The 16,100-nt window shown below is 47.4% G+C and overlaps 1 protein-coding gene and 1 long non-coding RNA gene across 8 annotated transcripts in view; one reads left to right on the top strand and one right to left on the bottom strand.

The window, feature by feature from the left end:
* SYTL3 (synaptotagmin like 3) overlaps positions 1–16,100 on the top strand; it is a 92,801-nt gene that overhangs the window by 71,580 nt on the left and 5,121 nt on the right. For all 7 annotated transcript variants that reach the window (XM_047769828.1, XM_047769826.1, XM_047769827.1 and 4 more), the window contains 3 exons: positions 4,153–4,331; positions 13,375–13,477; positions 15,373–15,543. In XM_047769828.1, coding sequence (XP_047625784.1) covers positions 4,153–4,331; positions 13,375–13,477; positions 15,373–15,543 — 453 coding nt within the window. The remainder of the gene's footprint in view (positions 1–4,152; positions 4,332–13,374; positions 13,478–15,372; positions 15,544–16,100) is intronic.
* Positions 4,140–13,625, bottom strand: LOC125121517 (uncharacterized). The gene is made up of 2 exons (XR_007133484.1): positions 13,391–13,625; positions 4,140–4,298 (listed from the first exon to the last, which is right to left on the bottom strand). It is a non-coding gene; the product is annotated as an uncharacterized LOC125121517 (long non-coding RNA).

Genomic DNA, 16,100 nt, shown 5'->3' with positions numbered 1-16,100 from the left:
AATTCTGAAACAGTGTTGGCTCGGGGTCAGAAATATGGGCAATTCAGTAAGGGCGGGGCCTCAGGTTGCTTCCAAGGCCCTGGTTTTGTTGTTTTTCTTAGGTTGAGTGGTGAGCACATGGATATTTGTTTAATAATTATTATTTCACCATACCTATCCATTATATGGACTTTTTAATATACTTCACAGTAGAAAATAAAAATTAAAAAAAGAGAAAATAAAGGAAAAAAACAAAGGAAATGAGTGATTTGCCCAGCTTACAAAGGGCAGACACGTTGTGTGGCATTTTCAAGATTAACAAATCTGCTAAGCACAGGCCTGGTTCTCTTTTTCACGAGTAACCAGTTGAGTCTCATGCCTATTTTACAGATGAGGAAATTGAGCCTATGGAGGGCAAGCAAGCTGCTCAAGGTCACACTTGACCACCAAGAGGTGGGGCCCCGAGGGGAGTCTGTCTGCCTCCATCACCACCATCTGACCCCCTGCGCTAATGCTCTCTGCGTGCTCTTGGGGGCGGGGTGGGGGAATGAAGGATTTTTTTCTTCTAGGATAGCTGTGCTTTCTGTCGACTCTCCTTGAATTCTCTCTTTGTGAAATAAAAGGGCATCAGGCCTTGCTTGTGGAGATAGTCGATAATGCGTGCCCTTCAGAGGGGAGTCACTGAAGGCTCCCTGCCTGCCTGGGGTGGCTCTCCTTTGCTTTTGCCCAGATTTCCTTTTCTTTCAAAACCAGACAGAGCGGATGGCGCTAATAAAATTCAGGCTGAGTTCGTAGGGGTTCTTCTGGGCCCAGACCTCTTGACCGACTGACTCCCTTACTGCTCAAAGTTCTAACTTGCTCCAAACGTCGGCTCTGTCTATAGGGAAAATAGAAGCAGAAAACCCTCCGGGGGCAATGACGGCGCAGTCATCAGTTCTCTCCGAAGGAATGCGGTTGACCAAAGATGTGCTTGGCTGTCCCTTCATTATCTGAGGCTGCACTTTCTCAGCCAAGCAGATGGGCAGTTGAATTACTCGGACACACTACCATTAGCTGATGGCCCAAGGCATTAAGAACCCTGGTCCACGTCCGATGTGGCATGTGATTTTGGGGTGGGTCTCACCTAGTCGACCTCTGCTGATCTTTGAAAATGAAGGACGAGTCCTTCTGGTGCTTCCCGGACGAGCCAGTGGTGCGTCTTCTCCGTGCCTGCACCTGAACAGCCCCGAAGGCACAGGAGGGCAGGTGGAATGCCCACTGTGAGCGTATGGGATTCGATCTGCCCTGTTGCGTCCTCAGCTCCATTCGCACCCACAGGGCCAGCCATCCTAAGATGTCCCTCTGGGTGACTCTGTGTCCTGCTGTCACAATAATCATTTCACACCTTCTTCAGCCTCTCTCACCCTCTTTTCAGGACTTCTCTCCACTCTTCCTCCTCATTCTCAACAAATAAACCTCCCTTCCTACATCTCAAAAAAAAATTAAAGAAAAACGGAATCAGCCTGTAATTCCCTAATCCTCCTGAAACCAAAATTAACCTCCCCAAGGCTGCACCCAATGCACCCTCGTTCCCCAAACAGGAGGTGCCAGCCTCCCAGCGGTGCCTGGATCCCATCCTCTCCTGCCCTTACTGTTTCCTCCACGGAAGGTAACATATCTTTTTTTTTCCCTCTACTTTTAAGATTCTTCTTTTCTACTTTTAAGAGTCTTCTACTTTAAGATTCTCATCCCAGATTTTCAGCGATTGTATTATGATGTGCCTCCATGGAGTTTCACTTTCAAGTATTTCCTCCCGCGGAATCTGCAGTCCAGGGACTTGACGGCAGTTACCTAAGGTCAGGACCATCCCCGAGTCTTCTGACGTCAGATCTGCTGCTCCTTCAGAACAAGGAGCACGATGCACCGTGCTGTAATATCTGCAGGGAGAGCTCCTAAAATCACATAACTTCGAGTGCTTTCTTCCTTCGCTTCGTAAGTGTTGACTGAGAGGTACCACGAGCCAGGCTCTGAGCTGGTGCTGGAGATTTGGTGGAGGCAGAAATATGCAGGGTTCCTGCTGCCCTGGAGTTTCCAACCAAATGGGAACATTGGACGTGACCTTCCTCCAGAGGGACTTGGCCTTTGCTCCAGCAGATGCCTAGGAAGGCTGATGGTCTTTGCCCGTCTGGCACTGAGCTCACTTAGAGCTGGGTTTTAGTCTCTGGGAGGACTGGCCCACTAGTGGACTTGAACTCCTAGGAAGAAGACCTTTGAGGGGTCCCAGCTCAAAGTCTGGATGCTTACCAAGCCCCTCCTCTGTCGTGGCCCTGAGCTCCCATTTTTCCTCCCTAGTAAGATGAAACTTCTGAAGGCATTTGTGAGCGTCTCAGCGTCAGCTTCCAACTCACCAAACACCTTGACCCCTTAGCAGCGAGCATCACTCACCTCCGTGTGTCTCCTTTTCTTCTGGGAACTTCTCAAGTTCTGCACCTTCACAGCCTTGCACCCCTGTGCTTGTCACTGTGCTGGGCCCCCAGGCCTCCCAGCTGCCACGTTTAACTGACCCCTCAGCCTTCCTCACCTGCTCACCTGCAGACAAATGCCTCAAAGGCAAGCACTGCTCAGAACGTCAAGTTCAGCTGACTGTGCTTCCCTTTAGTCTCATGGACCGTTGCATCCTGGCTGGCCTGGCAGGCCTCTGCAGCGCCCTGAAACTGGTGTGGAATTCAGTTTTCTATCTGTTCTTGGTGGAAGAGTTGGCACAGCACAGCTAGTCTAGGCTAGAAAGGAGCCGAGTCCCAGGGGAACGCCGGGGAACTCTCAGAGCTTGTCACCACCTCCATCCATCGGCTCCGTTCCACTCTCAGCAGCTCACGCCTTTTGCCAAGCTTCCCGTTGTCTTCTGCTCCCCTCGTCCATACCTCCCTCTTCCATGCAGTCTCGCTGCTTTTGAGTGTGTAAGAGTTAAAAACGGTTTCCCAGCCCAGTGGTTGTGGGGGCGCGGATGGATGACTTTGCTCAGGGCCAGGGACTGAGGGGGCCGAGGGGAGCTGGGTTCTGGGCATCATGACTTAAGTCAGGTGTGGGTCGTTCTGAGGACTTGCTGGTTTTGTTTTGTTCTTCTTCTTCTTTTTTTTTTTTTTTTTTTTTTTGTCGTCTATTTGCTATTTCTTTGGGCCGCTCCCGTGGCATATGGAGGTTCCCAGGCTAGGGGTCGAATCGGAGCTGCAGCCACCGGCCTACGCCAGAGCCGCAGCAACGCGGGATCCGAGTCGCGTCTGCAACCTACACCACAGCTCACGGCAACGCCGGATCCTTAACCCACTGAGCAAGGGCAGGGACCGAACCCGCAACCTCATGGTTCCCAGTTGGATTCGTTAACCACTGCGCCACGACGGGAACTCCCCTGTTCTTCTTGGTGTCTTTCCAGGATGGTCTACAGTGTTGAGGGACCAGCTGGGAAAGTGGGAAGCACATCAGGTGCCCTGTGTCTCTAGAGTTGGCACTGAGATTGGTTTCGGGGAAAGGGAGGCAAATACTTAAGCAAAGTTAGTGGGGCTGTTAAGACCGGGTGCTCTGTCTCGTTGCTGCTTCTTTCCATCTTCTCCCCCTTCGAGCACCCGAACTCAGGATGGTGCTTTTGTTTTTCGTTCTAGGGACCCATAAACATTTAAACACAGTGTATTGTTGTCTTTGCTGCATATTTTATGTGCTTTTTTCTCATTTGCTCCTCATCTTAACCCGATGGGAACAGTGTTAATTTTTCCGTTTAGACTTTGACGTTTGAGTCCAGCTCTCCTGGCTTCCCACCCCCTTGGCCACTGGGCTGTTTTCCACTGGGCTGTTCCTGCCGTGGATATTACCTGCCCTTGGAAAGTTGTCTTTGCAGAATTGCACACAGAGAGTCCACTTCCTCCCAAGTGGTTTGTGTCCAAGAATGGCATTGTGTAACGTTTATCGCTAAGCAAACGCCGTATCTGGGCAAGACAGGCCCTTCCCAGGGTACTCCTCATCCCCTTGGGACAGAGCATGTGGCCATTTACTTTGCAAAGGACAAGCTGCTGCGTTATTCACTTAACCTGAGTCAGGATGCATGCTCTGTGTGCAGTGTGACTTATTGGATATCTTGAAACCAGAACTGCCAACAAAAGTAACTGTGAAGTAACTTTTTCTATTTGTCATTTTGTATTTCAGGGCAGTTTAATTAGCATCAACAGCACTTGTACAGAGATGGGCAATTTCGACAACACGCATGTCACTGGAGAGATAGAATTTGCCATTCGCTATTGCTTCAGAGCTCATTCTTTAGAAATCTGCATCCAGGCCTGTAAGAATCTTGCCTACGGGGAAGAAAAGAAGAAAAAGTGCAACCCGTAAGTTTCTCAGTCTAAGTTTCGACCTAAGGTGATAGACATACCGATTCTAAAGTTCATATGGAAAAGTAAAAGTCCAAGATTAACCAAGACAATTGTAAAAAGCAGCAGAAATAGGAGTTCCTGTCATGGCTTAGTGGTTAGTGAATCCGACTAGGAACCATGAGGTTGCAGGTTCAATCCCTGGCCTCGCTCGGTGGCTTAAGGATCTGGTGTTGCCATGAGTGGTGGTGTAGGTTGAAGACATGGCTCGGATCCTGTGTGGCTGTGGCTGTGGTGTAGGCCAGTGGCTACAGCTCCGATTGGACCCCTAGCCTGGGAACCTCCATATGCCACAGGTGCGGCCCTAGAAAAAAACCAACCAAACAAGAAGAAAAAAGCAACAGAAATAAAAAAGATGCCAAGAATTGTTACAAAGCTTAATAATTCAGGAGTTTCCATTGTGGCTTAGCAGTAATGAACACAACAAGTATCCATGAGGTTGCAGGTTTGATCCCTGGCCCCACTCAGTGGGTTAAGGATCTGGTGTTGCTGTGAGCTGTGATGTAGTTCTCAGACACAGCTTGCATCCGGTGTTTCTGTGGCTGTGGTGTAGGCCAGCAGCTGAAGCTCCAACTTGACCCCCTAGCCTGGGAACCTACATATGCCAAGGGTGTGGCCCTAAATTAAAAAAAAAAAAAAAAAACCTTAGTAATTCAGACCATGTGCTATGGATGCAAGGATTGACACGGAGGTCAATGCAGCAGAATCTAAAGTCCAGATACGGTCCTTAGCATATGGGGGAACTTAAATGATCAAGGGGGTATTAATAATGCAGAAAAGGAGTTCCCATCATGGCTCAGTGGTTAACGAATCCGACTAGGAACGATGAGGTTGCCTGTTCGATCCCTGGCCTCACTCAGTGGGTTAAGGATCCGGTGTTGCTGTGGCATAGGCCAGCAGCTGTAGCTCTGATTCAACAACCCCTAGCCTGGGAACCTCCATGTGCCACAGGTGCAGCCCTAGAAAAGACAAAAAAAAAAGACAAAAAAAAAGCAGAAAAGATGAAGTTCTATAAATGGTATAAAGAAATGTGACTTCCCATGTAGGAAAAATAAAATCAAAATCCTGTCACACAAAAAGATTAGTCTTTCTCCAATTGGTAGATGTGGTGTCTCGTCATTGTTTTAACATGCGTTTCCCTTTATTAATAATAAAGAGGAGCAACTTCCTCTCTGAATTAACTGCTTGGAGTTCATTTTCCTTTTTTTCCATTTTTTGCTTTTTTTAAAAAAATTTTTTAAGGCTGTACCTGTGACATATGGAAGTTCCCAGGCTAGGGGTCAAATTGAAGCTGCAGCCACAGGCCTACACCCCAGCCATGGCAATGAGGGATCTGAGCCACGTCTGCGAACTGCTCCACAGCTTGTGGCAACACGAGACCCTTTAACCCGCTGAGTGAGGCTAGGGATCGAACCTGAATCCTAATGGATACTAGTTGGGTTTGTAACCCACTGAGCCACAATGAGAACTCCTGTCCATTTTTCTATCGAATTGTCATTTAAAAAATTTTTTATAGGAGGCCTTTTTTTTTTTTAAATGGCCACACTTGCTGCATACTGAAAGTTCCCAAGGCAGAGCCTGCATCTGAGCTACAGCTGAGACCTATACCACAGCTGTGGCAACACCGGATCTTTTTAACTCACTGTGCTGGGCTGGGATCAAACCCACACCTCCACAGCAACCTGAGCTGCAGCAATTGATTCTTAACCCACTGGGCCATGGCAGGAACTCCCAAGTTTAGTTTTTTAAAAAAAATCCACTTTCAGTTTAATTCTTCAGAGGTTAAAGGTATTTTACAAGTCTTCTCCTGGCTGTTACTTGCTTTAAAACATTGTTTATGATGACTTTTCTGATAGAGAATTTGATAATGTCAAATTTACCCTTCTTTTCCTTTAAAATATCTGCTTTTTGAGTCTGTAGGGGAATTCCACCTGAAGGATGTAAATACATTATTTATTTTCTTAGAGGTTTTTCCACACCTAGCTCTTCTCACATTAGAACTGGAATTGGTTTTCTTATTTTGGAATTGATTTTATGTACAGTTTAAGGTTAAGGAGCACATTTTGGCCTTTTTTTTTTCTTTTTCCCAACATGGAACATTTTTAGCACATAATTTCAGTACCACCCAGGGGAAAGGAATGGATCATTGGTCCAATCCATCTCACCCTTTGCTCTGAAACCTTCAGTAGCTCCTTAGAACCAGCAAATTAAGTGCACTGCTGTGGTGCTTATGAGTCTCTGTAAGAGAGCCCTCCTTTCTAGTCTTTTCCCCCCGCCCCCTTATACCCATTTTTTTGGTTTTATTTATTAATTTTTAATTACTCAATGAATTTATTACATTTATGGTTGCACAGTGATCATCACAATCCAATTTTATAGGATTTCCATCCCACACCCCCAGCGCATCCCCCCACCCCCCGAACTGTCTCCTTTGGAAACCATAAGTTTTTCAATGTCTGTGAGTCAGCATCTGTTCTGCAAAGAAGTTCACTCTGTCCTTTTTTCAGATTCCACATGTCAGTGAAAGCATTTGATGTTGGTGTCTCATTGTCTGACTGACTTCACTTAGCAGGATAATTTCTAGGTCCATCCATATTGCTAAAAATGCCATTATTTCGTTCCTTTTAATGGCTGAGTAATATTCCATTGTGTATATGTGCCAGATCTTCTGGATCCACTCCTCTGTTGATGGACATTTAGGTTGTTTCCATGTCTTGGCTATTGCAAATAGCGCTGCAATGAACACCGGAGTATGTATGTCTTTGCGAGTCCTGGTTTTCTCTGGATAGATGCCCAGGAGTGGGATTGCTGGATCAAATGGTAGTTCTATTTTCAGTTTTCTGAGGAATCTCCAAACTGTTTTCCACAGTGGTTGCACCAGTTTACAATCCCAGCAACAGTGTAACAGGGTTCCTTTTTCTCCACACCCTCTCCAGCACTTACTGTTTGTAGACTTTTGGATGATGGCCATTCTGGCTGGTGTAAGGCGGTACCTCATCGTGGTTTTCTAATAATGAGAGATGTTGAACATCTTTTCATGTGCTTTTTGGCCATCTGTATGTCTCCTTTGGAGAATTGTCTGTTTAGATCTTCTGCCCATTTTTTGATGACTCCTTTCTAGTCTTAACTTCTGTAATTCTCCTACCTATACCTTCTGCTTCAGGGCAATTGGAATACTCACTGTTCTAAAACAATCCGCTGACTTTCATAAGTATGAGGCTTTTCTCATGTTTGTGCTGGGACTATTTCCCCTGCGCTACTCCCACAGGTAGAAATCACAATTCTGTCCACTCTTGCGGCTCATCTCCAATCCCATCAGCTACATTTATTCAATCCTTGACCTTCTAAACGTATTGGGCCTCTCCCATAATTCTCAGTAGGACTATAGCGAGTGGTTGAGAGTCTGGACCTGGGCACTGGCTGCGCCATGTACATGGTTGGACCTCGGGCAAGTTATTCAACTTCTCCATATCTCAGTGTCCTCACTATAACATGGAGCTTTTAATAGCACCTACTTCAAAGGATAGTTGTGTTTCCCTGAACTAGCTCATATTAAGCCCTCAGAACAGCATGGAGAACATAATAAACATTCAACAAGTATTATTCTTAAGCAGGTGAGGTGGGACGTATCTAGAGAAGGGGACCTAAACTCCTCATAGGGTCCCTTGAGGCTTTGACCAAACTAAGCTGCTCAGATGCAGGACAAGATTTCATGAGATCTCTCCATAGGACAGCTACTGGGGAGTTGTGAATTGAACGAAAAATCTGAGAGTTGCGCAGTGCTGGGAAAGACTTGCATTCTGACCAGCCAGAGTGGAGTGGGACATTCAGTGAACCCTAGAAAAGATAATGCTTGGGGTTACAGCTTCACTAGCACCAGAGCTACTCACCCTACACAAACTCAAACCTTGATAGGCTCAAAACTCAAACCTTGATAGGATCAAACCGAGTTTCCAGTCAGTGGAATGCCTGCTAGAACAAGACTCATTACTTTATAAAAGAAAAGCCTAGTCCAGAGAGGATTCTGAAAGATGGCAGTATAGAAAGCCTTGGGAATCCATCTCCCTCTATGGACAACAATTGAACTGGCAGAATCCGTCTGATGGAACTATTTTGGAATTCTGGACTCTTTGGAAGACTTGCAACTTCCAGGCAAAGGCTCGAATGGTAAATTGGGGTTAACATCAGCCAGCTTCAGCTCTTAGCACAGTATTAGCTACCCATCCCCCCCCACCCCCTTGATGGGCAGCAGGAGCAGCAGCTTGCATACCACATGCAGGAGGCAGCGTGGGCAAAAAGGATCCTGTCCTTCAAATATCAAGGATCTGTTCTCTGATTACTGCTTCTGATCACAGAATTGCAAAGAGGCAGGCAGCTGTCGTTGCTTCACCTCTCCCCACTGCTGCAATCTCCTCTTCTTTGGGATGAAGTGATTTACAATGTATGTAAAGGGCCAGTTCCTCATTTGTGTCCCCTCTTCATTTTTCTCTCTTTCTCCCTTTTGGGGGCCAGATACTAAAACCAGAACATTCAAAAGTAACCACAGATATAAGAAAAATTAAAGAGTGATCAGACATGCCCAGAAAAGATCTGAGAAGACCTTAATTTTATACCTCTGGCGGATCTTTGGCACAGAGACAGTCCAAAACAATAAATGTATTAATAACTTGATAAAAAAACAATGACAAAATACAGAAAACCCTAGAGAAGGAGGAGAATCTGATTTCCAGAGTTAACATATTATTAGACACATATATTCAGTGCAAAACAACAACAACAAAAATCACAAGGCATATAAAGAAATAGGAGAGGATGGTTCATTCAAAAGAAAAAAGTGAATCAACAGAAACTGTCCCTGAAAGAGATCTGAGGGCAGGTTTACTAGACAAAAACTTTACAACAGCTGACTTAATGATGCTCAAAGAACTAAAGAAAGATGTGGAGAAAGTCAAGAAAATGATGTATGAACAAAATAAAAATATCAACAAAGAGATATAAAACCGAATAAGAAATCAGAAAGAAATTCTGGGCTGCAAACTATAATAGCTGAAATGAAAAGTTCACTAGAGGGATACACAGGCATATATGACCACGTAAAAGAAAGAATAGATGAACTTGAAGATAGGATGAAGGAAATTACTGACTCTGAGGAACAGAAAGCAAAGAGATTAAAGAAAAGCAGACAGAATCTAAGGGAACTTTGGGACACCACGATGTGGACCAACAAACACATCTCAGGAGTCTCAGAAGGAGAAGAGAGAGCACTAAGAGCAGAGAGATTACTTGAAGAAATAATGCCTAAAACTTCCCTAGTTTGATGAAAGACATGAATGTGAACTTTAGAGAAGCTCTTCGAATTCCAAGTATGATGAGCTCACAAGAGACCTGCACCAAAATACATGATAAACAAATGTTTGAAAGATAAGGACAAAGAGAGAATCTTGAAGCTGCAAGCGAGGAGTGAGTCATCACCTACTAAGGATCCTCAATGAGATTTAGCAGATTTCTCATCATAAACTTTAGAGGCCAGAAGGCAGTGGGTCAATATATTCAAAACGCTAAGAGAAAAAAATGCCAAAAGTGTTCTTCAAAAGTGAGGGGGAAATTACAAGGCTCTCAGCTAAATAAAAGCTGAGGAAGTTTGCTACCACCAGACCTACCCTGTAAGAAATGCTCAGGATAATCCTACAGGTGAAATAAAAGGATGCTAGACAGTAAATCAAAGATATGAAAAAAGGCAGTAAAAGCAAATACACATGCAATTAGAAAAGCTAGTATTATTTTAACAGTGGTAATGCTACTATTTATTTATTTAACTCATTTAATTCTTATAAAAAGAATACTACTGGGTAGGTATTCTTACGTGTGTTTTCCTTTTTTTTTTTAATGATTTTTATTTTTTCCATTATAGTTGGTTTACAGTGTTTTGTCTATTTTCTACTGCACAGCAAAGTGACCCAGTCACACACACACACGCACACACACATACGTTCTTTTTCTCACATTGTCCTCCATCATGTTCCATCACAAGTGACTAGACATAGTCCCCTGTGCTATACAGCATCTGTGCTATCCCAAATGCAATAGTTTGCATCTATTAACCCCAAACTCCCAGTCTATCTCACTCCCTCCCCCTCCACAACCACAAGTCTGTTCTCCAAGTCCATGCATTTCTTTTCTGCTGAAAGGTTTATTTGTGCTGTATATTAGATTCCAGACATAAGTGATATCATATGGTATTTGTCTTTCTCTTTCTGATTGATTTCACTTAGTATGAGAGGTTCTAGTTCCATCCACGGTTTAGGACACATTTTAGAGGATTATTACTCTCTTACTGTCATTTTGGTTTGTAACTCCACACTTTGTTTTTGACTTAATTTAAGAGACTAATGTGTTTAAAAGAATTATTACTTTGTGGAGTTTCCGTTGTGGCTCAGGTTAAGAACTCGGCATAGTGTCCATGGGGATGTGAGTTCGATCCCTGGCCTTGCTCAGTGGGTTGAGGATCTGGCATTGCTACAAGCTATGATATAAGTCACAGATGCAGTTCAGATGTGGTGTTGCTGTGGTATAGACCTCAGCTGCAGCTCTGATGTGACCCTTAGCCTGGGAACTTCCATATGCCACAGGTGTGCCTTAAAAAAAAAAAAAATTATTAATTTGTGGTTTTGGTCCTAAATGTACACAGATGTAATTCTGCGACATCAACGATGGAAAGAGATGAGGATAGAGCTAAGAAGGAGCTCAGGGTTTTTTTACATTATTGAAGTTGAGATGGTGTGACTTCAAATTAGTGTTATAACTATAGGATATTAAATATAATCCCCTTGGTAACCACAAAAAAAAAAATAGCTCTAAAACCAAAACAAAACAAATAAAGGAATTTAAACATTTCACCAAAGAAAATCAACTAAACGCAAGAGAATACAGTAAGGCAGAAGTGAGGAACACAAAAGCTATAAGGCAAAAGAAACAGCAAAGGACACAAGCGCTTATCAGTCATTAGATGTAAATGAATTAGACTCTCCCATCAAAAGACAGAAATTGGCGGAACGGATAGGAACACAGGCTCCAGCTATCTGTCGCCTGCAAGATACTCACTTTGGCTCCAAATGGAAAGAGGTTCCACGAAAACGGTAACCAAGAGGGAGCAGGGGTGGCTGTACCCATAGCAGACAAAATAGATTTAAACTAAAAAGGGTTACAGGAGCTCCCGTCATGGCACAGCGGAAACGAATCCGGCTAGGAACCATGAGGTCTCGGGTTCCATCCTGGCCTTGCTCAGTGGGTTCAGGATCTGACGTTATCGTGAGCTGTGGTGTAGGTGGCGGATGCAGCTCAGATCTGGCATTCTTGTGGCTGTGGTGTAGGTGGCAGCTGTAGCTCTGATTCCACCCCTAGCCTGGGAACCTCCATATGCTGTGCGCGTGGCCCTAAAAAGCAAAAAAAAAGTTACAAAAGGTTAAGGATGTTGTATATTAATAAAAGGTCCAGTAGCGCAAGATGATAGAGCAATTATAAATGTCTATACATCTAATAACAGATCATCAAGATAGAAGAAGAAGAAGTAGAATCGAAGGGAGAGAAATAGTTCTGCAGCAATAGGTGGGCATGGCAATAATTTCAGTAAAGGACAGAACATCCAGAGAGTTGATCAGAAAGGAAACAGAGGGAGTTCCTGCTGCAGTGCAGTGGGTTGAGGGTCTGGCGTTGCTGCAGCTGTGGTGTAGGTCACAGCTCTGGCTGGGATTCAATCCCTGGCTGGGAAACCCATATGCCACAGGTGTGGCCAAAAAAGAAGAAGGAAAAAAGAAATAGGACTTAACACAATAAACCAACAAGATACATGGGCATGTATTTTATTGTAATGCTTTCACATATGTAGATTAATTTATGTATTTTCTTTTTACAGACATACCTGCAGCTTATGGAAGTTCTCAGACTAGGGGTCAAATCGCAGCTGCAGCTGCCGGCCTACATCACAGCCACAACAATGCCAGATCCAAGCTGTGTCTGTAACCTACACCACAGCGCACGGTAACGCCAGATCCTTAAGCCACTGAGCGAGGCCAGGGATCCAACCTGCGTCCTCACAGAGACAACATCGCGTCCTTAATCTGCTGAGCCACAGGAGCATGCCATACAGATCTGTTTTATTGTCTCCTGTTTTATTTGTGTGAAGTCTTGGGATGAGTCTTGTGACATTTAAGTCAACAGTGAGGTGATGGTGCCAACGAGCCTGGAGGCCTTTTCTAAGACGCTGAACAGAAAGTGCGGGGAGGCCCGAGGCTGGGGCTCCAGGAGGGGTCCGGATGGAGGGAGGCTTCCTTCTCTGCTTTGGGACAGTTGAACTTGTTTCTGGCCTGTGGGGATAAGACCTGGGCCAGTGGCGTCATTGTCATCAGTAAAGCTGCGGGAGGTGCCAGGAAGGACCCGGGTACCGGGATGGGACTGGGGCAGGTTTCGGGGGAAAGGGCAGAGGGCGTGTGCAGAGGTGGCCTTCGTCATGCCTCCTGGGCCAGCGGGGCCTCCAGACTCGGCAGCCTCCAGACTCTTCGAGGCCCCGTGGGTGTCAGGCGTGCTCTTTCTATCTCCTCTCTTTTCCGGCAGGTTGAGGGCAAGAGGGTGGTGGAGGGAGGGCCAGCTGGCACGCGGCCCTCTGCCTGGTGGATTAGAAACCTCCCCCCCGCCACCTCCCGAGCCCTGGAAACCACTGTCCCCTGGTTGTCACCCAGCGACGGGATGAGCGACACGGGTTCCAGGAGTAGGACACGGGGAAAGCGGGGAGCTTCACTCCCCACCCCGGGACATTCCAGAGAATTACAGCCAGAGGCTGCAAACCAGGGGCTGCGCACGCAGCACTGTCCCTGTTCACTGTCCGTGGCGGCCACCAGGCCCTTGCCCTCAACCCCAGAGGTGGCGGGAGGCGGGGCTGGTCCCCTCCTGAACCCCCCCACCGCCCCCGCTGAGCTCTCGCCTCTCCCGTCGGTTTGGCCACTAGGTACGTAAAGACCTACCTGCTGCCTGACAGGTCGTCCCAGGGGAAACGCAAGACCGGAGTCCAGAAGAACACGGTGGAGCCCACCTTCCAGGAGACCTTGAAGGTACCTGGGGACAAATATTCACGTGCCGCGTCTGCCCATGCCCGGCCGGGCCGTGGGGCCAGCGTCCAGCGGGTGGCCCTTCCAAGCTCTTGCGTCGGGGAAATGTCAGTGGCGGCCCTTAAGCATTTCTGCGGGCCTCTGTCAATCAGTGGCAAGTTGGCTGAACATAAATTTCAGCCTTTGTCCACGAAAAGTGCAGAGTCTGCTGGACTTGGGAATGGTGTTTGATCAATGATTTGCGAGAAAACGGTGCAAAAGAAATTGGCTGCCTCTCCACGTCTAAAACTGGTTTGCCCTGTTGAATTTTTATGACTATCTCAGAGGTGTTCTCAAGCAAGGTACCCTGGAAATGAAACTACCAAGTTACTATCTTTTTAAAGTGCCTGACTATCTGGTAAATAGGATCTGACAAAGCGAAGTTTCTTCTTCTTTCTTGAGAGATACAGTCATTTTGTGCAAAAAATTTTCGAGAGAAATTGGGTTTTCATTTTCTTTGGTGCTGAGAAATGTGGCTTGTGGTTTAGAGCAGAGGTCTTGGGGGGGCTGTCCCCCGCTGATTCAGGATGGAGAACTGGGAAGGATGTCTGGTGAGTGCGGCTAGCCGGGTGTGGGAAGCTCCGAGTTGGAAGAATTTTCCAGATGCGCTCAAGACTGGACAGCCCAGGGATCCTATGCGTCCAGCTTGAGAAAGGAGAGGACGTTGCCTTCCTTGGCAAGTAGGGGCTTTTGTGAACTCTCAGTCAAGGGCCATCTGGCCTGCTGGCCTTAAAAGACCCACTAGGTGGAGTTGCCTGGTAACCCAGTGGTTAAGGCTCCCGTGTCTTCACTGCTATGGTGCAGGTTCAATCCCTGGCCGGGGGACTTCTACATGCCATGGGTGCAGCAAAAGAAAAAAAAAAAAGGCAACCAGAATCTCGAAGAAATCACTTATTTTTATCCATTGGTTTTATCCAGTATATTGTGAATATTTTGCTTATCCTGAAGAACTTTCCAGATGCATTGAAAACAGTCGGTGCCTTTATCCCACGTGAAGAACATCCCAGCACAGGCTCAGCCTTCACCTTCCTTGAAACACGGATGAGATGGAGATGATGGGAGGAAGCTGAGCCATCACGAACAGTTTGGCAGAAACCCGTATTTCAAATTCTCCCTTTGTACCCCTGGGATGAGGCACCGGAGTGATATATCGGGCGTGGGACCAGTCTTCACCTGTTTTGAGAAAAGTGCCTGTGAAAGTTGAAGATCTAGAGACTGATCCTCTGAGTTTACACGCTCCTTGGGAGACCTCCTGTACACCTGACCCCTCTGTGGGGGCCTGGGAAGGACACGAGACAGCAGACCTGGGTGACGAGGCTGGTGCCATACCCCATTCCCTGGTGTACTTGGTACCCAGTGGAGACGGGCAGGTCGGGGGCTGCTGGAGGCACGGCCTTGGGGACCTAACAGCAATGGGAAAGCAGACTCAGCCAAGCACAGGGAATAGTCGCATTTGTCAGGAAGGGGCCCCCAGTCAGTGAGGATGGACGAGGAGCGGGCCTGTCTTCGCAGGAGTCCAGAGGGCTGCCCAGCGCCGAGCGGGCAGAGATGCCCGTGCTGCCCTGAGGACGGCAGGCCTGGGCTCGAGCAGCTTTCCCACCCCTAGCAGCTCCATCTGAGATGGAGTGGATGTAGCACAAGTGCTGTTAGCTGGGCTCAACTGCTGGGCAGGTAGACGTGAAAGAAATAATTAGATTAATTTAAAGACAGAGTATGGAGTGAAGCGCAGAGTTGGAAATAGAGCAAGGACTTGAGGGAAAAATAGCTTAAAAATATCCTGGGTTCTGTGGGCCTGGCCGCCGTGGGCTGGGAGCCACGGGCCTGGGAGCCAGGCCGACCATCTCTCTCCGCCTCTGCAGTACCAGGTGGAGCCTGCCCAGCTGGGGACCCGGCGGCTGCAGGTGTCTGTGTGGCACCTGGGCACCCTCACCCGGAGGGCGTTTCTTGGAGAAGTGATTGTTCCTCTGGCCACGTGGGACTTTGAAGACAGCGCGACACAGTCCTTCCGCTGGTACCCGCTCCGGGCCAAGGTGAGGTCTGGTTTGGGACTGAGAAGCCCCCCCACCCTACCCCCCACCCCCGAGAACCCAACTCCCTTTTCAAAGGGATCCGAGAAGAGAAAACCTACCCCGGAAGCCTGGGACCTGGGACATGGGGACACCCGCCCGCCTGGGACTCCGCAGTAGGAGCTCCCAGGGAGAAGAGGCCACGGCCAGGCTCTCTGCGCGGGGTTGGGCTGAGGGAGTCTCACCTGCGCAGGTTTGTTCAAGGGCCCAAAAGCCCCACCCGCAGTGTGGCCCAAACACCAGCATGGATCAGGCCCGGGTTCAGCTCTGTGATGACAGCCTGGTGGGTCCACCTGCTTCTCCCAGTTCAGGGTCACTCGTGTCAGCTAAGGTGGCCTTGACCTTCTTGGCCAGAGACCACACCCATGGCCAGTCAGGCTGCCCCCAGGTGGGACCAGGCTCAGACACGCAGGCTGGCTAGCATCTACCCTAATTGCCAACCGCGCAGCCTTCTGCAAATGGGGAGAAGGAGGGGCCACGTGCTCTGAGCTGCCCTGACCAGCGGGGGTTCCCCGTGGGAC

The sequence above is a fragment of the Phacochoerus africanus genome, chromosome 2, assembly GCF_016906955.1.
Source record: "Phacochoerus africanus isolate WHEZ1 chromosome 2, ROS_Pafr_v1, whole genome shotgun sequence".
In the NCBI taxonomy this organism is placed as follows: domain Eukaryota; kingdom Metazoa; phylum Chordata; class Mammalia; order Artiodactyla; family Suidae; genus Phacochoerus; species Phacochoerus africanus.
The sequence above is the reverse complement of the archived record's forward strand: the minus strand, read 5'-3'. Positions and strand labels throughout refer to the sequence as shown.